Genomic DNA, 23,843 nt, shown 5'->3' on the forward strand with positions numbered 1-23,843 from the left:
GCCAAATGTCGTCTCCGTCGGGTGGAAACCAATGTTTTTAGAATGCTTTAACGTCAAGGAGGAACAGTACCTATGATTTGATTATGAAGGAAAAACGGTACCTATGTAGATTTGTTTTTAGAATGTTTTAACGTCAAGAAGGAAGGCTACATATCTATGAAGATTAGTTTTTAGAATGTTTGAACATGGAGGAAGGGTACCTACCTATGAAGATTAGTTTTTAGAATGTTTGAACATGGAGGAGGAAGTGTACCTACCTATGAAGATTAGTTTTTAGAATGTTTTATCATCAAGAAGGAAGGGTACCTACCTATGAAGATTTGTTTTTAGAATGTTTGAACATGGAGGAGGAAGTGTACCTACCTATGAAGATTAGTTTTTAGAATGTTTGAACATGGAGGAAGGGTACCTACCCTATGAAGATTAGTTTTTAGAATGTTTGAACATGGAGGAGGAAGGGTACCTACCTATGAAGATTAGTTTTTAGAATGTTTGAACATGGAGGAGGAAGTGTACCTACCTATGAAGATTAGTTTTTAGAATGTTTGAACATGGAGGAGGAAGGGTACCTACCTATGAAGATTAGTTTTTAGAATGTTTTAACATGGAGGAGGAAGGGTACCTACCTATGAAGATTTGTTTTTAGAATGTTTGAACATGGAGGAGGAAGGGTACCTACCTATGAAGATTAGTTTTTAGAATGTTTGAACATGGAGGAGGAAGGGTACCTACCTATGAAGATTAGTTTTTAGAATGTTTGAACATGGAGGAGGAAGGGTACCTACCTATGAAGATTTGCCGGTCGAAGCGTCCCGGTCTCATGAGCGCGGGATCCAAGATGTCTGGCCTGTTGGTTCCAGCCAGCACCACCACATTAGTGACCGTATTAAACCCTGCAAAACAACCTTGGGACAGTTAGTTACTACTCAACATTTTCCAGTTCCAGACCCACAGGAACGCACCCAGGGTGTCGGCCCGGTTCCGGCGAGCCGCCCCGCGTCCGAAGCGGTTGAGAAATGACAGTTACCATCTGGGAGCTGCCAAAATTCAAATTAAATGTCAAATACGAAAAGTCAATTGAGAAAATGCAATGTGATTTTCTTTTGCTTCATCACCAAGTGTGCTCATTCTATGACCAAATGAAAAAGCAAAAGCAAAAGCAAATCGCATTGCATTTTCATTTTCAAGTCGTACACACGCCAATTTGAAAATGAAAATGCAATGTTATTTGCTTTTTCATTCTGTCATAGAATGAGCACACCTGGAGATGAAATGTAAATGCTATTGCATATATATATTCACTTAAATGCGTTCATTATCTGAAGGTTAAAAAGCATTTCTCTTATTTCCTTTTTCAAATTTCAAAATTGCATTTTCATTTTAATATTTGAAATTTTAAAATCAAATGATCTTTTATTTATACATGTGTGTCAAAGAATGAGCACATCTGTAGATTAAATGTAAATTAAATGCTATTGCATTTTAGATTAATTTTTGTCTCAAGAAATGTTATTATAATTCACTTTTCATAATTTGCCATTTCATTTGAATTTTGGCAGCTTTATGCTTTCATATTTACCGTTTAGTCTAAACCAGTGTTGTTTTTGTCTAAAACTAAGACAAAAAATGTTCGTCGACTACCTTTTTTCACTGACGAAAACTAAGCTATGATGACTAAAACTAAGACTAAATATATTGACATTTTGACAATTTCGTCAACAAAAAAAAAAACTAGACTAAAATGTTAGGAAGGGACTAGTGGACAAGAGATCCAGTATAAGTGATTTTACACCCGTTTGCATGCTGAAAATAGCAGATCTACAAGCTCACAACGCATCAAGGCCGTCCAAAACCCATTTCAGTCGACAAAACCAACTGTACATTTAGTCGACTAAAACTAGACTAACACTAAAACATTCCAGGTGACTAAAACTAAATGAAGAGACTAAGGCCCTCATTTATCAACCGTGCGTACGCCAAAATATGGGTGTACGCCGAAATTACCGCAACTTTCGGCATTTATCATTTGCGCCAAAGCATGAATTTGAACTTGTGCCAAGACAAAAATCACGTCTGGTCGGGAGCTGTCGTACGCTTTGTCCTCACCTGTTTTTCTGTCGTAGAACAGCGGAGCAGCATTGTTTGACCAGCTGAGAGGCTGTCACAGGCATCGAAACATATGTATTCACTCCTAAAATGTTTATATAAAACTATAGGTATGGGCTACATATAAAAAAGAAGAAAACAAAATCAGCTGTTTGCGATCACTTTATAAATGCCGACTCGACGTGGGTGTACTACGAAAACTACACCCGAATTTGGGGCAGAATTTACACTCAATTGATAAATGAGGGCCTAAGAATAAAATCAAAATGTGCTGCCAAAAACAACAACTCACCGTCCATCTCCACCAGCAGCTGGTTGAGAGTGTTTTCCTGTTCACTCTGACCTCCAAAGTTCCCGCCGCCTCTCTTCCGTCCCACCGCGTCGATCTCGTCGATGAAGAGGATGCACGGGGCGTTCTTCCTCGCCATGGCAAACATGTCCCTGACCTTATAAGGGACGGTTAATGGAAGGAGAAGGAAGGAAAAAATATCACAATCATAATAAAGACTAGTAATCATCATCATCATACTATAATCATCATCATACTATATCATCTGTCTGTCTGAATGAATGAATGAATGTGTGTCAGAAACACCACCGTATCTCCTCACCAGGTCTTAACGAAGCCCTTTTTTTGATTTTACACATTAATGATTAATAATGAATTTATTAGTGAATTAAAAAACGCACCCAGGGCGCAGTACCCCCGGCGGGGGTGGGGGGGAATATCTCACAACGGGTAAGGGCTAGTAATACTAATTGATGACACTTTCAAAATGCAAAAGTTACAATGTTCTCCACTCGGATAACGGCAAAATAAATAAATTAGGGGTGCACGATTATGAAATTATGACCGATCTATGACCGATTATTTGCAGGGTCATGTCTGCCGATACCGATTCTGACCGATTCCGATATTATACAGAGGACCACGATGGAAAAAAGCCTAGGCCCTATAGGGGCTTATTGGCCTGTTAATGAAGTATTCAATCAATCAATAAATAGCCTATACTCTTTTCCAAGTGTCTGTTTTCATAACTGAATGACCCTAGTACTGAATGAGATGAGTACACAAAGTAAATGTAGAATTGTTTAAAATTTATTTTAATTTTTTGCTGGTGAAAACCGATGAAATAATCTGTATTATTTTGAGACCGCTCCGATACCGATATGGCATTTTTATGGCCTATTCCGATTATGCTACCAATTAATCGTGCATCCCTAAAATAAAAATAACCAGCAACCATTTATATGTTTTCTAACATATTACTGTGTATTTTTTCATTAAATGTTCTGATGAATTGAATATGAAGGACCCCAATGGAAACAAGCCATAGGCTTTCTTGCCGAGCGTGCAGATCTGCTATTTTCAGCAAGCATAAAATCAGTCATTACGACGGCATCAAAGCCCGCCAAAACACATTTTGTTCGACTAAATCAACTGTGGATTTAGACTAAAATCGTATGATATTTAGTCGACTAAAATGTGACCAACACTAAAACATTTCGGGTGACTAAAATGTAACTAAAACTAAATGAAGAAAACTATTCAAGAAACTACGACTGAAACTAAAATCAAAACTTGCTGCCAAAAAACAACAACACTGGTATATACATCTCCAGGAGGAACTCACCCTGGCCGGACCGACGCCGACGAACATCTCCAGGAACTCCGAGCCGTTGACGGTGATGAAGGGGACGTTGGCCTCTCCGGCGGTGGCCTTGGCCAGCAGGGTCTTCCCCGTTCCCGGGGGTCCGGACAGCACGGCTCCCTGTGGGCACGGACGGACGGAAACATGTATGGTTCTCTATATAGGGATGTCCCAGATACCGATACACTTTTTTCCCTTTCCGATCCGATACCTCAATTTCTGTGTTAGCCGATAACGATACTGAATACCGATACCAGTGTCGTGATGTGTTGTGTTTATAGCTATCTAGCTATATATATATATATATATATATATAGTGTTGTATTTATAGCAGACTCCTCACTCAAATGTGCACTTGCAGTTTGGGCAACTCCAAAGCAAACTCCACATGTCCCGACATTTTATTTACCTGCCATAGTGTCGACCCCTTACCCCTGTGTCGGATCGGTGGTTAGACTGGCATATTCACCGATACCGATATGACCCCATATGACAAATAAGGGCCGATCCGATACTTTCCCCCCTCGATACCGATACAGTATCGGGACATCTCTACGTCCTCTTCTCTCTCTCTCTATCATCTGCCGTTATACGACCCCACTTTGGACGCTTCAATCAGTGGTTCTTCTCAAACAAGGATGCGTAGAAAGGATAGTGTGCACCAGGGACGAATAGTTTTCATAATCCTCATGGGGGCCCGTGCCGCCCCGCAGACTCTACGTCACTGGTGTGCACTGTGCACGCACATCCATCCATTTGTGACCAGGTGCAGGACAAACGACACATTAAGCTTTGAGTAGCCGATATATACAAATATCTGCTAAATCATGACAGTTTTCTGAAAACCCCATGTTTCTACATCAATATTTCTCAAACCATTTCATGTCAAGGACACCAAGAATGATAATGTAATTGGCGGCCCGACCCCAATCTGAAAATATGTTGTTCCAGCCAGGGACCATCAGAAGCAAAGATATGAGTTAAAACCCATTTTGGGCGGGAACCCCTTTTGGTGTTTTAACCCATTCTGGGCAGGAACCCCTTTTGGTGTTTTACCCCCTCAGGCCGGGAACCCATTTTGGGGTTCTGTACAGTATGTACAGTATTAAAAAAATTAAAAAAATTGATGCTGCTATATAAATATTTGACCTTTTTCAGAAACCTTAGGTCAGGATTTAGAGGCGTTTTTAGAATCGGCCTCAGGCCTAAATGGGTTAAACATTATGTTATAATTTAGCTATTGAAAAATAGCAGATCTACAAGCTCATAGCCGAGCTTGTAGGTCTGCTATTTTTGAAAAATCGTGAAAATAATTATTTCAGAAAACTGTCAGCATTTAGAAGACATTTGTAGAATCGTCCTCGGGTCTAAATGGGTTAATATATCTCTCCCCGAGCCTACACATTAACCCATTCTGGACGGGAACCCGTTTTGGAGTTTTAACTAAGCATTATTTAGCTATTGAAAAATAGCAGGTCTACCAAGCTGCGCGCTACGAGCTATGAGCACAAATCTTTGAATATAATATTCTTTCAGAAGACTTTTTATTTATTTCAATGTCAGTCCAAAATGGGTTAACACACACACCTACTCCCCGTTTCTGCACTTGACTCTTTACGCACTAATGTCCATATTTCCGTTTGCGCGGCTCTATCTGTACCTATAAATGCACAGAATCTCTGAGTGTGTGTGTTTCTGACTGTGTGCCTGTCCTTAATGCACCTCAAGGACCGTACGACCAATCAACCTTAAACTTGGCATGTGTGTTGTATTGCCAAATGGCCGCCGTGTTACCCCTTATAAACGGGAGAGCATCCGTGTCATTTTTTATTTTAACCAGACCTGACTCTAATAGACCCTCAGGTGTTTTGTATGTGTCTATGGAGTTAACATGGGCGGCGGTGGCTCAGGGGTAGAGTGGCTGGATGGTAACCGCAAGGTTGCCTGTTCGAACCCCGGCTCCCCCAGAGTTAGTGTCGAAGTGTCCTTGAGCAAGACACTGAACCCCTAATTGCTCCCGATGTGCTGGCTAGTGCCTTGCATGGTTTCTGCCGCCATCGGTGTATGAATGTGTGTGTGAATGGGTGAATTGATGCAATCTATGTAAAGCGCCTTGGATAAAAGGCGCAATATAAATGCACCATTTACCATTTAACATGAATTTCTCTAATAGACCCTCAGGTGTTTTGTATGCGTCTATGGAGTTAACATTACTCTAATAGACCCCCAGGTGTTTTGTATGTGTCTATGGAGTTAACATTACTCTAATAGACCCCCAGGTGTTTTGTATGTGTCTATGGAGTTAACATTACTCTAATAGACCCCCAGGTGTTTTGTATGCGTCTATGGAGTTAACATTACTCTAATAGACCCCCAGGTGTTTTGTATGTGTCTATAGAGTTAACATTACTCTAATAGACCCCCAGGTGTTTTGTATGTGTCTATGGAGTTAACATTACTCTAATAGACCCTCAGGTGTTTTGTATGCGTCTATAGAGTTAACATTACTCTAATAGACCCTCAGGTGTTTTGTATGTGTCTATAGAGTTAACATTACTCTAATAGACCCCCAGGTGTTTTGTATGCGTCTATGGCGTTAACATTACTCTAATAGACCCCCAGGTGTTTTGTATGTGTCTATGGAGTTAACATAAATTACTCGAATAGACCCCCAGGTGTTTTGTATGGTTATTCAAATATGTCTTCCCTGTGTATTTTTGGTTTCTCCCTGAAAGTGGAAAGCCTTTGAGTCAAAAGGCCCAATCGAAATAACACCACTTTAGTGAAATCAAAACCCTAACCCCTCCCCCATGATCATACACCAGTTGTATGATAAGTTCAGGTGGGTGGTGCTAAGATGAAAACCACGTATAACTTAATGAACTGGTGGGTGTGGCCATATAAAAACATAAATGTACACTTTCTGTACACAAAATCCTCCTCCTGGTATAATCATAGTACCTGATGATCCTGTTTTTTGTTTTGTCTTTAGTTTTTAGTTGTTTTTTTTTTTGGGGGGGGGCACTCCATCTTTAACTGGTTAAGCTATGAATTACCTTTGGGATCTTAGCCCCCAGGTCCTGGTACTGTGGGGGTTCTTACCTTTGGGATCTTAGCCCCCAGGTCCTGGTACTGCTGGATCTTAGCCCCCAGGTCCTGGTACTGCTGGGGGTTCTTACCTTTGGGATCTTAGCCCCCAGGTCCTGGTACTGCTGGATCTTAGCCCCCAGGTCCTGGTACTGCTGGGGGTTCTTAGCTTTGGGATCTTAGCCTCCAGGTCCTGGTACTGTGGGGGATCTTAGCCCCCAGGTCCTGGTACTGCTGGGGGTTCTTACCTTTGGGATCTTAGCCCCCAAGTCCTGGTACTGCTGGGGGTTCTTACCTTTGGGATCTTAGCCCCCAGGTCCTGGTACTGCTGTGGGTTCTTACCTTTGGGATCTTAGCCCCCAGGTCCTGGTACTGCTGGGGGTTCTTACCTTTGGGATCTTAGCCCCCAGGTCCTGGTACTGCTGGGGGTTCTTCAGGAAGTTGACAAACTCCAGGATCTCCAGCTTGGCCTCCTCGCAGCCGGCCACGTCCTTGAACTTGATATCGATGTTGTCCTTCATCATCTTGGCCGTGGACTCGCTCATGCTGAACGGCCCGCCCTTCCCGCCCCCGGCGCCTCGTCCCATTGGTCCCCAGCGCATGATGAAGAGCAGCAGGCCAATCCCCAGCAAGGTGGGGATTATGCTCCTCAGAAATGAACTGTGAACAAAAAGGAATGAACAATGATTGACAGCACTAAGATCATCGATGCAGCAATGCATTATTTTCGCAGCGATTATTATCCCATTTTGACCTGAGGTCGATTCTACAAATGTCCCATGTTTCTATATCAGTGGTTTTCAAAGGACCCCCAAAAATATGTAATTTGCCGCCGGCACCGACCCCCATCTGAAAATATGTAGTTCCAGGGACCTCCCAGAAGCAAAGATTTGAGTTAAAAACATTCACTCTGAAATATATTCAAAGATTTGCACCACATTTTCACAACTTTAAAAAAAAAAGCAGATCTACAGATCAATAGCTAAACTATATACAAAGTATAACATAATGCTTAAAACACCAAAAGGGGTTCCCGTCCTGAATGGGTTAATTTATTTTATTTATGTATTCAAGATATTTTTGGGGCTTTTCTTCCTTCATTGATAGTACACAGTTTAGAGACATAGGACAGAGAGAGAGAGACAGAGACAGAGACAGAGCAACGGTCATTGGGATTTGAACTGGCGACACGCCATCAGGCTGCATTAGAGCCTACATGTGGTACGTATGTGCCGATCTGCTATTTCTCAATAGCTAAGCATAACATAATGCTTAAAACACCAAAAGGGATTCCCCGTCCAGAATGGCACGAAAACGATTATCACAAGTGTAATGTAATAATTGTAACAACAACGATGCTCTCAAATCATGACAGGCCTTTAGCCTGGAACCCCTTTTGGTGTTTTAAGCAATATGTTATACTTTAGCTATTTTTGAAAAATCGTGAAAATGTGGCGCAAATCTTTGAATATATATTCTTTCAGAGCGAAAGTTTTTAACTCAAATCTTTGCTTCTGGGGGGGGGGGGGGGGGGGGGCCCTGGAACACCATGTTCAGATGGGGGTCCGCGGCCAAATGCAGATAATTCTGGGAGTCCTTGACGTGAAAAAGGTTGAGCACCACTGACATAGAAACATTGGTTTTATCGAATCCAAAATGGGTTAGACAGAAGAGAGAGTGTACACACCCATCGCCCTCGTTGCTGTACACCACAGCTGCTCTGTGAGAAGGCTCCAGGCCCAGCTCCATGTGCGCCGCCTCCAGGTTCCGCTCGAAGGTGTCCACGCTCCCTATGTTGAACCACACGTAGCTCTGTGGGGGGCAGAGACGACAAAGGACAGCATTGGAACACACGTTTGGCAAATTCCTTTACATCCAAAATATGGGTGTAAACAGTGAATTAGTGAATCGGGTGCGGCGGGTCCAAAGTATTCACATTACAGTGCATTTGTGAGAAAATGCTATACTTTAAATAATTGTCAATCATGCATCTACACACCCCATGTGGGAAGTGAGGATGCTGGCGTCGACTGTTCGCCGCTTCACCTCCCAATGTATGAACGAATGAACCATTGTGAAGCGCTTTGAGCACTTGGAAAAGCGCTATAAAAATGCAATTCATTATTATTATTATTACCCCGTCGGCTGCGTCGGCTCCTGGCACCAGAATGACTCGTACAAACTGTTTGTTGACGACCTCCAAGCGGTCAACCTAGTAAAACACGGCAGAACAGAGGAAAAGAAACGCACACATTAACAACATCCATCCATCCATCTTGAACCGCTTATCCGTAGTCGGGTCGCGGGGGCAACCGCTCCACCAGAGTGCTCCAGACTTCCCTCTCCAGAGCAACATTAGTGACATCCTCCTGGGGGGATCCCGAAACGTCCCAAGGCCAGTGAGTCGATGTGTTTCCTCCAACTGCGCCTTGGTCTGCCCCCCGGGGTCTCCTCCCAGTGGGACGTGCGTCGAGGACCTCCCTAGGGAGACGCCCGAGAGGCATCCTAACCAGATGCCCGAACCACCTAACCATTAACAACACACTTAGCATTATATAGCTACCATTAGACATTGCATGTTTTGGTATGTAGTAAGATCACATTGCTGTTGTTAATTAGGATGAAACAACAAGACAAATCTAACGACTTTTTCTTTTTATATGACTAGAATTTCGCCGCCCTTCGGGCGGCTCATCCTAGTTCCGTTGCAGCGCAATGGGAAGAAGGAAATTGCGAGATTTGACAGACTCCACTTCATGTTTCAGCTGTGTTTTTAAACCCAGTATTGTGCCCTTCACATGTATTAACAGATGGGTATTATTATTATTTGTTGTATTTTATTTTCACATCAAAGCAAATTAAATTAATTTAAAATAAGCACACATGAAACTGCTTTTTACTGTTTTGGTTTACTTACAATAAGTTAGTGTTTTTGGAAACCAAAAGATGTTGAGAATGGAGCAGAACATACTGTAGTATGTTTTTGTGGGGACCTTGACTGCATTATAGTAGGCCTAAAATATTTTGGATTGCAGTGACCCCACATTGTTTCTTCGGGAACAATATTTGTAGTTACAATGAGGGCTACATGAGCCGAAGGGAGAGAAACACGTCGCCTCTCTCCAGTCCGTGCGTATGTTGCTGCTGGTGGCTGAATAACAACGGATCGCAGCGGTGACTGACATAAACGCACAGTTACAAATCAGAGGCACTTCAATAAGAAAACTCAACTAATAACGCTGGTGTGTGTTAATCTGCCCGATGCTGACGTTAGTATATAATGTTTAGATTGTTTTCCTCTTGTACATGCGTTTGTGGGCACAGTGGCAGGGGGTGAAAAGGCGATTTGTCCCATGGTGTGCACTGCAAAACATGCTGAAATCAAACCCCACACACACACACACACAAACACACACACACACACACACACAGTCACTCAGTCACAAATCCTCCACAGTGTGATTACGTGTCTGCAGTGACACTGATGCGAGGTTACAATGAGTCCGTGGTGTGGTGAGACTGGGAAAGGAATACATCGCGGAAGAGCTTGGCATCCGACTGCGCGCGTTGTGTCGATGAGATGGGCGCGTTGGGAAATACCGCGGCGAAGCACACTCGCCTATTAGTTTGCATTGCATTTGCACAGTGCGCTCAGTGCGATATTTGCGAACGTGGCCGTTGTGTGTGTGTGGCTGGCTGCGTGGGGATCGCCAATAAGGGGGCTGTGTTGCATGTGGAGAATTGTGTAGGTGAGTGTGTGTGGTGTAGCCGAAGGGGGTGCTGAGAACATGAGGGGGATGTAGCACAGCAATCGGTGACCCCTACATTAAGCTGTGTTGCTCCCATCATGCAGTGCAAATGCGTGTTGTAGCAACCGTAGCCAATGGGAAAACAGGATGCAGTGTTGCCAGGTCCGCGAATTGTAAGCGAGTTGTAAGTAGCGTGTTGAATGGCATTTTTTCTGGGCTAGTTTGCATAGACCTGGCAACAAATTAGGCGGGGGTGTCGGTGCTTGTGGCGTGTTTGTGTTTATTATTGTTATTGATGTTGTTTGTGAGTGTGGACGGGAGGCGGCTTTAGTGGCAGTGCAATGACAGTGTTTACGCGGGTGTTGTTGAATGTGGTCGTGCGGCGCGACATGAGGAGATAGCCGTGGATCGACGCGGAGGGTAAGGCTGTGTCGTGTTAGTGTGTTGTTGCAGTGTGTGTTGCAGCGTGTTGCAGTGTGTCAGTGACGTAGTAGCTGGTGCCTTTTGTTCCTGTGCGTGCGCTTGGGCACATGTTTTCAAATGTATAATAGAAGGTTGTTGACACTCGCAATCCAGAAGCTGCGAAAAAGTCTGCCGGGTGCTCACAGCATTTAGTACTAGTTTTACCAAAATTATATGTTTTATTTATTTATTAAAACTATTATTTACCATTTACTTTGTCTAATTATGCTATTTCATGGCTGCCTACTTTTTTGTTTGTTGAAGAGCAGCCATTTGTACCCCCTTTTCTCGCCAATTTAGTCGGTATGCCAATTGATTCCTCCCCACACACATGTATGTGAGGAGCCCCCACTGGAAGGACAACTCCTCCCACCCAACACTCCCTGCTGACAGTGGCAGCGGTGGCCGAACGGATAGCGGAGCGGTCTTGATACCGGAAGGTCGCCAGTTCGAATCAGCGGTCCGACACGTTAAAATTACCACCGCTGAAGTGCCCTTGAACAAGGGATTGAACCACTACGATGAAATGTGTTCTATGAGCAGGGCCTGGCTGGAAACAAGTTCTTGAGCTTAGCCCAGATACCCTGGGTAAATATAGTAATCATTTCATTTCATTTCATTTCACAGGTGCCGCACATGACTACCATCATCCTCCCTTTTTTTGCCTTTATTAATATTGATAGATTTACAGTAGGTAGACAGGAAAGGGGGAGAGAGATGGGGGTGGGGGGGGGGGGGGGGCTGGGGGGAAGACACACAGTGAAGTTCGTCGGGATCGGGACTCGAACCGGCGACACACTGTCATGCTGGATCACCGGCCAAGGTCCCAGTCATAATCCCAGTCATTCGTTCTCACCATGCCTCTGCCGAGGAATCGATGCACAAAGTCCTTCCAGGTGATCTCCCTGCCGGTGTCTCGGAAGTAGAGGTAGAGGAAGGACGACGAGATGCCTGCAGCACAGATGGCCAGGTACCGGAAATCCTTCTCATCCCACGGGAAATCACCCTGCACACCAGGAGAGAGACGAGGGATCCTTACAATCGCCAGACAGTGGCCTTGTGGTTAGAGTGTCCGCCCTGAAACTGGGAGGTCGGGGGTTCGATCCCCGGCCGGGTCATACCAAAGACTGTAAAAATTGTACTTGGCACTCAGAATCAATGGGTTGGATTGGGGAGGGTCAAAACCACTAATCAAATGATTCCCGAGCGCGGCACGGCTGCAGCTCACCGCTCCTTGGCTGCGGCTCACCACTCCAAGAGATGGAGAACAAATTTCACTGCGGAAACGTGTGTGACAAATCGTACGACTGACTTTGACTTTTCAGAAACAATGTCTTTAGATGGATGGGGGTTCGCGGACAAATATTAATTTGGGGTCCTTGAAGGTTTGAGAACCCAGTGATGTAAATAGGGTGCGTTTTGCGTCCCAAAACGCACTTTATAGTTTTGGGCCGCACTTCAAAAAAACCTCTGCGTCCACGGGATGCACTACTGTACTCAGCGTACAGTAATAATAATCCACGTGGGGGAAAAAAATTGCGGAAAAGAAAATGCGGTAAAACAAATAATCTACGGACACGATCATTTTGCATGGCCGCATGCGACCTCATCCTACGTTATGAACGATAAAATCCACGTATGACTCGTTGTAGAACCGCTAGTTAACAACAGTCAACAACACAGTCTGACGGGCGGCGCCATCTTGCTCAGAGACGAGCGCTGAGCGGAGCGCAGCCTGGAGACCAGAGCCGTTTAGAGAGAGAGAGTGACGACAACATACCGTTCAGTGACTCATGAAGCTCCGTGAATAAACAGTGAACGGGGTTGTCGCAACTCTCTCATCTACACGGCGCTGCCTCCGACAGAAAGACAGGCGAACATTTTTGAGCATGACAAACAGACCCGATTGAATGGGAAACACACATTGTGTACTGTAACAAACGCAGACACTGTTGTATGTTGTGCGTTGTGGACCGGTGCCACCACACATTAACATGCCCCCCCCCACCCCCCCAAAAAATAAGTGCCAAAGTCAACTGCAGGGCAACAAAACATATTAGCAACCCTATTTTCTAAATCTAACATCATCATCTGCTAATGATGATGTGTGCTGCTGTGCACAGCCTACCTCCTCCATGACTGCTTCTACTTAATCTCCAGGTTAGTTTTGTAGCATTCATTTTTATTTTGTATGTATTGTGTAATGTGTCATAAAAACAACATTATTAACAGTTAAAACTGGCAGAATTATTATAGATTTCATATAGCCAAAATCATATGAAATATGTATGTAGTATGAATGTAGAGCTTTTTTTTTTAATTCTAATTTATTTTGCTAGCTTTAGTTATAATAATTTCTTCTTCGTTTTCTACATGAATATAACCACATTATAACCATATAAGATGAAATGGGAGTTAAATGGTGCAATTTGTAAAAATGGCAAAATATGACTCTTAAACGTCGCTGAAGTGGGACTCATCAAATGTCCCTGGGACTCATCTAAAAGACCACCCCTGCATCCCGGGACTCATTACATTGAAAACATATTTACATCACTGAGAACCACTGGTTACTTTAAACAACACAGAACATGCAAATGGTAACTTATATCCATATAAAGTCGCTTATAATAAGCAGACTTGGCAACGTAGCGACCCATCTCGCTGTGATAGATAGAATGTATGTATGCGTATGTGCGTGCGTGAACACAACTAATATAATAATAACAAATATATATATAAAGCCTCATTTATACTTAGTTGTGCACTGGTGTCACACACACAAAAAGCAGTTGATCTACATGCCAGTTATTTTGGTATTCTGATGAGATGGATGGGTTGACATACTGTACCTTCTGCATGCGGCTCCACCAGTCTTTACCTCCTCGCTTCCCTCCACCGGACCGCCCTCCTCCCCCGCTCGACTCCTTGCTTTTTCCATCTGCGGATTGCAAGTAAAGGTGGGGTGATATATATATATATATATATATATATTTGTCTCCACCAGGCCGAAGGCATGGGGAGAGAGTATGTTTTGCACTCCGTCCGTGTGTCTGTCTGTCCTTCCGTCCGTCTGTTACCAGCTAATCTCCGGCACCGTTAACCCGGTCGATGCCAAATTTTGCACACACACACTCCCTGGATGCCAACGATGAACTTCTGCCCCACATTTTCCAGAACGGCCTGTTATAGCGCCACCATGAGGCAGCTTTTCACATTTTTTACCTAAAACTGCACCGATCTGCGTGAAACGTTGCATGCACACTCCCTAGAGGCCAAGGACAATCCTTTGACCTGCCTTTTCCGCATCTGCCTTTTATAGCGCCACCAGGAGGCCGACTTTTGTAAAACACATTTTTTGATATTACTCCTCCAGATTCTGTCCAAAAATCTCACAAATCGTTACACAGTATCTCTATGGTCATGTGCTCAAGTCGGATCTGTCCGATATTTCATATTCCATCCTAATTGGCTATAATTGGCTTTCACAGTTTGCAAGATTGCCCCGTTTTGAACAAAAGCCTCAAATCATAAACGCAGCGTGCAATTTACGTGAAATCTTTCACACATTTTCTTACTAGGCTGAGGAATATATCCCACCCTTTTCACATTGGCCTGTTATAGTGCCACCAACAGGTTGATTTTTGCAAAACAGATTTTTGGAACAAAATGCCTCAAATCATCCAATTGCCATCAAAGGCGTATAAAGAAATGGCACCCTTTTCACATTGGCCTATTATAGCGCCACCAGGAGGCCACAACCTGACCTGGCCTGGTGGAGACCTGTGCCCCGAGGGGCACTTTTTCTAGTTTTCTTCTTTTTCAAGCAGTATCACGATATTTTTCCATGCGTTTTTTTTTCGTCAAGTTACTAAACAATAACTTTTACCTTACATGGTAAAACTAAAAGAAAAAGAGAGTAAGAGACCATTTTAGACCAAAATACGTATTATTTTTGGCGAGCGAAACCATCGTTCTACAGAAGTATAAATTGTGTTATAGAACTGCAAATCATAGAATGTGCATTCACTGTGTCACGATATGTACGATATCTCTGAGAAGGCATATCGTATCGTGGAGACAATATTTATCACCATATCGCCCCCACCCCTAGTTTCAAAATTATAACTTAATCTGCAAAATGAGGCGAAATACCAAGAGAAGCAACTGACAATGGTGACATTAAACCATGGAATATCAGCTAAAATCTACAAGACACAGATGAAAACAAAAAAATACACATACGCTTAAAATGAGCGTGTTGTAAACTTGTAGATTCACTTTTTGGAAAGAAAAAAAATCAGACCCGTCTGAAGTGAGTGGTACTGTACTGTACTGCACTGCACTGCACTGCACTGCACTGCACTGTTCTGTACTGTACTGTACTGTACTGTACTGTACTGTACTGTACTGTACTGTACTGTACTGTACTGTACTGTACTGTACTGTACTGTACTGTACTTCTTCCTTGGCCTGTGTGTGTGTGTGTTAGGCTGTGCAACAGTGACACTTGGCGCTATAACGCTATTTTCGTGCTTGGACAGACAGACAGACAGACCCAGGGACACACACAGCTGTCTATAGGAGTGGTTGCACCACTCAAAAATATCAAAAATAAATAAATTAAATGTGTCAGTGATTTCTTATCACCGTATATGCGTCATATCTGCCCTGTGCAATTTGTGATTACGAAGCCTAAAAGACAAACAGAAATACAAATTGTAACGTTCCAATGTTCGAGGCAAAAACAAAACAATGAAATCATAAAAATCTCAATTTATTTGTGTGAAAATCAATCGTCAAATTCGTAATCGTGACCCTACTGTACCTTTTGGTGCCTCGCTGGAATAAAATCGGCCTTGAGCCGAGTAGCGTACTTGACAGTAGGACAAAAACTTTGATGGGGTGAGAGACACATTCTGAAAAAGAACATGAATACACAATTAGATTATTTCCTTTCACACTTACATGTTTTAAATGATGAATATCAACTGTTGCCCTCCATGAGGCGGTTTAGAGTCCCACAATATAAGAAAAACAGGCTAAAGAACTCTTTTGTACATCAGTCTGTTCTGCTTTTAAACCAAAATCGGTAAACCAAGAGGATATGTTCTATTGTTCTTGTTCCTGTCTGCTTCTGTGATGTGTGTACAGTAATGTACCTTGTGTAATGTATTGTGTATGTCCTGTCTGTATCTTGAACGGTGACGTCATGGACGCAAAGCATTTCAGTGAAAGCTGACAATAAAGTTGTATCGTATTCGTATCGTATCGTACCGTATCGTATCGTAACAAAAAAAAATCACACCCGTGTGAACTGAGTGGTGTACGGTCTTATATAGACTGATCAGCTGTGGTCTGACGTAATGTCTGACGTAATGAAATCACACCCGGGTGAACTGGGTGACCGTAGCAACCATGCTCATTTTTTTAGCACAGACAGACAGACAGACAGACAGACACGTAAACTAACAAAGCCAGTCGTAGGAGTGGTTTACACCACTCAAAAACCTGAAATATGTTTCCTATTCAAACCCAGGTATCCCACTTGGGAGATCAGACTTATGAGCTTGATTAACTCATTTAGACCCGAGCTTGATTCTACAAATGTCTTCTAAATCCTGACAGTTTTCTGAAAAACCCTGTGTTTCTATGGCCCCATTTACACTGTCAGCCAAATCCAGCCTGAATCAGATCTGAGCCGCATCCAGATTGGAATCTGATTTGTTTAAATGAGTCATGTGACCATTTAAACCAATCAGATTTAAATCTTGATGTGGCACAGATCTGATTCAGGCTAGATTTGTCTGCCAGTGTAAATGGGGCCTATGTCAGTCGTTCTCAAACTTGTTCATGTTAAGGAGCCCCACAATTATATGTATTTGGCCGCCGACCCCCATCTCAAAATATGTTGTTCCAGGGACCCTCCCAGAAGCAAAGAGTCGAGTTCAAAACGTTCGCTCTGAAAGAATATATTCAAACATTTGGGCCACATTTTCACGATTTCTCTAAAATAGCAGACCTACAAGCTCGTAGCGCGGCACTCGGTGTACACTCCGTGTAACCCATTACAGGTCCATCTCAATGAATTAGAATATTGTGTAAAAGTACATTTTCCTTCCATAATATAAATTCAAAAAGTGAAACTTTCATATATTCTCAATTCATTGTGCATAAAGTGAAGTATTTCAAACCGTTTTGTTTTAATCTTGATGATTATGGCGTACAGCTCATGCAAATCAAAAAATCCTAACTCAAAAAATTTAGAATATTTTACGAGACCACTGAAAAAATGATTTTTTTAGACGAGAAATGTCGACCACTGAAAAGTATATTAATGTATGCAGTCAAGTGAAGTATTTCAAACAGTTTTGTTTTAATCTTGATGATTATGGCGTACAGCTCATGAAAATCAAAAAATCCTAACTCAACAAAATTAGAATATTTTACTTGACCACTGAAAGAAATGGTAAATTAATGTGTATTGTTGAGTCTTATGTCTCACACCTTCCTCTTGACAATACAACCTATATTTCCCACTTTAAACAAAAGAAGCCTGTCGGCAGCCGGACTAGGTGCTCCAAAATATATTTTTAAGTCGCACAGATTCAGGTGCTTTTGCAGCCAAAATGGTCACAATTTTGAGCTCTGGCTTAAGAAAACTCAAGGCTTTTGCAACCGGGTGATGTTGATGTTGTGAGCTTGTTGTAGATTAGCTGTCTTCGCCAGAGCTGCGCCGTAGCCACTTCACGCTCAGTGTGTGTGTGTGTGTGTGTGTGTGTGTGTGTGTGTGTGTGTGTGTGTGAGACTTGGTAGAGAGATAGGGAGAGACGCAGAGCGCTCTGACCACATTCAAGAGACAGTTATATCTTGTGTTGCCATGTCTGGCAGAGACCACCAGACAGACAGGGGTCCTCCTGGGGGGTCCGCAGCTCCAGAGACTCTCTGCTGGAGACCATGCACGTTGAGAAGTTTGAGAACCTCCTGAGTGACCAGATCCACACTGTTCATTTGAGGGACAGAAGTATCACTTGTGTGGGACGGGACTGGGTTGCCAACTAATTACATAAATTGCTCAGAGATTAAAATAGGGTGCATTCTGCATCCCATAACGCAGTTTATAGTTAAGGGACGCAATAAATCAACGACCTCTGAATCCACGGGATGCACTACTGTACTACTGTTTTTTAGTCTAGTTTATTTTGCTAGCTTTAGTTAAAATAATCATTTCTTCTTGTTTTCTACATGAATAGAACCACATTATAACCATATAAAATTAAATGGGAGTTAAATGCTGCAATTTGTAAAAATTGCAAAATATGACTCCTAATGTCGTTGAAGAGGGACTCATAACATGTCCCTGGGACTCATCTAAAAGACCATCCCTGCATCCCGGGACTCATTACATTGAAAACCTATTTACATCACTGGTTGCTATTAAATGCCTCGATGTCCTATAGGCCTAATACTACCTATCATTTTGTTATTAAACCACTCTGGTGTCTCACATTGTTTTAAAATGCTAATTTCGGCCATGACCCTGGGTGGTATGGCCGACTTATTGGTGCTGTCGCCTAGGGGATATTTATCATGTTACGCTATTATTATTATAACACCTATTGCAGGAAAAGAGAGAATGAGAGAGCTTTGCAACAGAAAGCCAACTATTAGGGGACTATAACGATTAGGGCATTTGAACACTGATGCCTGTCTGTCAGTCACAATGTGGAACAGACAGGCCAGCAGGGTCTCACTGTGTGGGACGCCTGGAAAGTCTCGGAAATGAGGGACTGTCCCACGCAAAGGGGGACAGATCTGGTCAACCATGGGGACATCTGGTCTGGTCAGTGGTCACCGGTGACCAGATCCAAACTGTTCATGTGAGGGACAGAAGTATCGCTTGTGTGGGACAAGTGGGATGGGGGGACCCCGTCCCACACAAGCGATACTGTAGTACCAGGTTAGCAACTTACTACTTGAGTTGCTATTAAATGCCTTGATGTCATATTCGACCATAGGCCTATTGACTATCATTTATAAACTCCTCTGGTGTCTCACATTTTGTTTTAAAATCATGCTTTATTTTTATGCTATTTTAACAGGCTTAAAAACACATCTTGCAGGAAGAGACAATGAGAGAGCTTTACAAGAGAAGCCCAACTATTAGGGGACTAACTATTAGGGCATTTGAACACTGATGCAATTGCCTGCCAGTCACAATGTGGGACAGGGTCTCAATTTGTGGGACGCCTAAAACGTCTTGGAAATGAGAGACTGTCCCACGCAAAGAGGGACATCTGGTCACCCTGGGTCACCCTAACTGGGCCAATCCACGTTAGCCCAGGAAGCTAACTTATTCACTCATGACAGTGAGGAACTTGTCTTAAGCCAACAACAACAATCACACAAATGGCACAGACCTCCAGTCCACAACGTCTCTTTCGGGCTGCACACACAGACAGCTTGGACACCCACCCATTCAGTTCGGAGAAAGAAACAGCCTTTACACAACAACGTACCGTGGTGGCGCAGCCTCCATAGCCGGGCATGGAGCTGCGTCTGGCGGCCGTGAAGCAGCAGCGTGCCGCCGCCGCTGTCCTCCCACTCCCCGCCGCCTGCAGCCGGCCGGCCGCCGAGAGGAGCCCCATCATGAGAGACATTCCCCCGCTGCTGCCCGCCGCCGAGCCGCTGACACCGCCGCCACCTCACTTGTTATGGATGTTTGTTTTGAAACGTTTTTATTTCTCCTCTTCATTCAGCCTGACTGTCTGTGTGTTATTGAAGAGCTCTTAAGCTAAGGTAAGCAGCCACGGAAATGTCACGGGAGGGTAAAGAAAGACACGAGAGGCTTCCATTCCGCGTGCCTGATGAAAAATACTTTAACAACGCATTTATACCGTTAACATTTTTTTTTCGTTTTAATACAATGCGTCGATTAATAAACAATTTTGACTGATTTCGGTGTCGAGAAATATTAACAGCATTTCTTTTTCCAAAGATTTATTTATTATTATTACATGTGTGCATTAAAAAGGACAACTGTGTGCGGGTCCTGCGGGAGGGTCCTCATACACCTCCGCCTCTGATTGGCCGAGAAAAAAAAGCTCTCTTCCCCATGCACGTGACGTAACACACTGGCAACACCATGCAACTGTAACCAGTAATGCATGACTGTTATGTCCTATTATAAAGCACTGGTCTCACAATGACTGGCTGCATTTCAGCATTGCATCACACTATAGGTGTCATCATAGACACAATTAATTAAAAATAATACAAATGAGAATGAAGTGATACATTTTTTTTATAGATTGTATTAATTAATAATAATCAATCACCATTATTATAATCATTATTATTTGCACAAGCAGAGCGCGCAAGTACTGTGGTCGGCTGGCGTATGTATACATTGACACGATCGTAGACAGGAACACCCACAAACGTCACATCCGGTTTTAGCCCGGGTAAACAAAATGGTCTTCCCCATAGCGTACGATCCTTTGGATCACTTCAGAGCGATTTGTTGGATGATAGAAATATTGACAGCCAAGAAAAATCTATCAGAAGGACATCTGGAACATTCGCCCTCGGAAAGTTGACTTATTATTACGTATACGAGACGATTTAGCCATAGTTCACATATCGCTCGTCTGTCATGGCGGAACTTCAACCTGTTTTATGCACTTTTCCCATTTAGAACGTTAACGTCTACATACATGTTCAGATTTCAAATATAAAGTGCTCGCCCCAGAGCCACGGATGTTACAATCCTCCTCGGGTGGGTAAAAGTACCCGTGTCTTCCGCATTGTTCAATAAAACGCGTTTTAATCCGATCGGTGGCCATTTCATCAGAGTTATAATGCACCAACCGATAGGGGCGCATAGTTGAAAGCGCATGGCCAGAAACTGATTAAATATTGCTTTTTATTGAACAATACGGAAGATACCGGTACTTATTCCCGCCCTAGCAGAATTGTAACATCCATGGCCCTGGGGTGAGCACTTTATATTTGTAATGGGAACATTTGCGTAGGCGTAAGCCGCCGTAAGGACTGTAAATGGAGAATGTGAATGTGACTTGTGAAGGCTGACATGCATATAAAGAGACCTGAACCAATAATGATAGGCAATTTCCCATGTAGATCATGTACCTCTTGTGCCAATATGATTAAAACGCTTTTCATAATTCACACACAGACAAAGAGTATAGAATACGATCTTTAATAACCTGTAACACGACACACGTAATTGATCTCAACAAACATTATATTCGTCAAACATCCCGCAAACTGAAAATCAGGCTCAATGAACACAGAAGCAGCATTAAACAGGCTGACATCACGTCACCCGTGGCACGCCACTTCTGTGAACTTGGCCACAAAGTTGAAGACTTGAAATGTATCTATAGGCATTGAGAAGGTATGGCTCAACCGCAGAGGTGGCAACCCTGAAAAATTACTGCTACAAAGGGAATGCTATTGGATATACTGTTTAAAAACTCTTTTTTCCTTTGGGCATGAATGAGGAATGTAACATGTCTCCATTTTTGTGAATGGCATCGGGATATTGGCGACGCCCGTGGCCCAAAAAGGCACTTTGCCTGGCCATCCCCTCATATTGTTGACGAATTGGATTTTTCATTCTAAATTTTAAAAACAAATCAAATTAATCTAATCCCACAATAGGGATATTTGGGCATACCCGCCCCCCTGATGCCACGCACATGGTATATTGGATGGATGCTATAGAAGGTATGCGCATGCCTAAAGTGAATGGCACATCGAGTGGCAAAGCAACAGGCAAAGTGAGTTTAACATTGTTTAATGTTGTTTAATGCAATCAGATAGGACGTTTCTGTTTGGATGTAGGGGCTGTCAAGGCCAGAAAGTAGTTTTTTGCCACTCAGTAGGCCTTCCTGCATAACTTCCGGGTTTGATGATGATGTCACACGCATACCCTCTATTGACGGTAGAAAAAATACTGATGCTTTACTCTAATGTATGTAACTGATCTATGAACGGCAAAAAGCCTGATGTCCCCAGCGACCTACATTAGCTGTGTTTAAACAATCTTATAATTGTTTTGCTTTGTATATATATGTATATTTTGAGATGTAATTGCTAGTCACATTATTGACTGCTAACAGAGACTTTATTACACAGCCCCAATCTGTGATTACCCACCGGGTGTGATGAGGTGATTAGCGGTGATGTTGTGCACCTGCACCATGTCACCACTCCTTTAAAAGGAACTTTATACATTCAGTCACACTCCACACTGATGAAGGCGGATAGCCGAAACGTTTGTCCATTTGTTTCAAATATGAAATAAACTATTTGAACTGCAGTCTTGGTGTGTGCGACCCACTACCCTTTATTTTGATATGTTTTGAACGGGTGGCGCACCTATAGTCAGAGCGCGGTGGTCATATGAAGAGTGAACTATAATATAGTTACCCTATATTATAGGGTATGTATGTATGTATGTATGTATGTATGTGTATGTATGTATGTATGTATGTATGTATATGTCGCTGTAAGAATGGTGTTCCCTTATTGGCTGTTGATGGTGACGTAACTAAGGTACGAGGTCGTACAAGGTTGGTATAAGGTCAATAACGAGGTCGCACGAGGTTGGTATAAGGGCAATTATTTAGAGCAGTTGTAATAGACAATAGGGACTTCAAGCATCGACGGCTACGGCAGTCGGCTCCGGCCATAGATATATATAAACTCTAGATGGCTCAAGGCGGAGTTTCTCTGAAAGATTACATATTCAAAGATTTGCACCACATTTTCACGATTTTACAAATACAAATAGCAGATCTACAAGCTCGTAGTGCGGCACCAGTGCCGCGCTACAAGCTTGTAGATCTGCTATTTTTCTGCTAAAGTATAGCATAATGCTTAAAACACCAAAAGCGGTTCCCGTCCTGAATGGGTGAAGGTTCCTCCAACTTCTTCTGTAATAATGCTCTGAATGAAGAAATAACACTAATACCATATGTCATATTAACCATGTTTATTAAAACGGGTTTAGAACACAGATTGCTCCAGCACCTTCCTCTTTCCACTGCTGATCATGTCCAGGGCATGTAAGAATTAAGCAATATCGGCAAGACGCGCGACGGGGTGTTTAAAAAAAAAGTGTTTGTTTGACACATGCTGCATAGACACGTCACCATGGGGACCAATGTCGCCGTCGCCGACGGCTGTTTGCTTAACGATTATGACAGCTACGGCGATGGCGTCATAGCCGCCGTATACTTCCGCCTGGCGGAGCCGTCCTGAAAACAGTCGTTGCTTAAAGTCCCCATTAGTAGCAGTACTTGCGTGCTCGGCTTGCACACAATTGGCCATGTATGGCCAATTGGCCATGTATGGCCTACTATTATTTGTTTATTTTTCAAAAATAGCCTATGCATTGTGACCTTGTAGATCAACTACCCACATACTAGAAGATCTGACATAGGCCTGCCGCCTATAACATATTGGTTAAATATTGGGGGGGGGGGGGGGGGGGGGGGGGGGGAGAATACTAAAGTAACAAAAGTTCACCATGTAGCAATCAATCACTATCTGTTTATCGACTCGGCCTCCAACATCAATCTATGTATCTTGCAACAGAAGCTGGAGCTTAGAATGCAAGATTAAGGGACATTTGTGAAATGTGAAGTGGGTCTTATACAAAATGTATAGGCCTATATATATCTGCATGTCTTTGTCTTAAAGTGTAATTATTTATTCATGTATCTTAAGGATAATTTGTATGTATTCATAGAACTTG

General features: G+C 42.9%; 1 protein-coding gene across 1 annotated transcript in view; it reads right to left on the bottom strand.

The window, feature by feature from the left end:
• The window catches only part of LOC306923544 (mitochondrial inner membrane m-AAA protease component AFG3L1-like), a 37,249-nt gene extending 17,382 nt beyond the window's left edge, over window positions 1-19,867 (bottom strand). Inside the window, exons 1-10 of the mRNA XM_079501714.1 lie at window positions 19,576-19,867; window positions 15,885-15,975; window positions 13,909-13,997; window positions 11,913-12,062; window positions 8,983-9,057; window positions 8,533-8,657; window positions 7,235-7,505; window positions 3,741-3,878; window positions 2,399-2,552; window positions 786-893 (exon numbers count right to left, since the gene is read on the bottom strand). Of these exons, the coding sequence (XP_079357840.1) occupies window positions 786-893; window positions 2,399-2,552; window positions 3,741-3,878; window positions 7,235-7,505; window positions 8,533-8,657; window positions 8,983-9,057; window positions 11,913-12,062; window positions 13,909-13,997; window positions 15,885-15,975; window positions 19,576-19,716 (1,342 nt within the window). The 5' untranslated portion in view covers window positions 19,717-19,867. The remainder of the gene's footprint in view (window positions 1-785; window positions 894-2,398; window positions 2,553-3,740; window positions 3,879-7,234; window positions 7,506-8,532; window positions 8,658-8,982; window positions 9,058-11,912; window positions 12,063-13,908; window positions 13,998-15,884; window positions 15,976-19,575) is intronic.
• Window positions 19,868-23,843: the final 3,976 nt, after the last annotated feature.

This window comes from Electrona antarctica, assembly GCF_951216825.1.
Source record: "Electrona antarctica genome assembly, chromosome: 5".
Classification (NCBI taxonomy): Eukaryota; Metazoa; Chordata; class Actinopteri; order Myctophiformes; family Myctophidae; genus Electrona; species Electrona antarctica.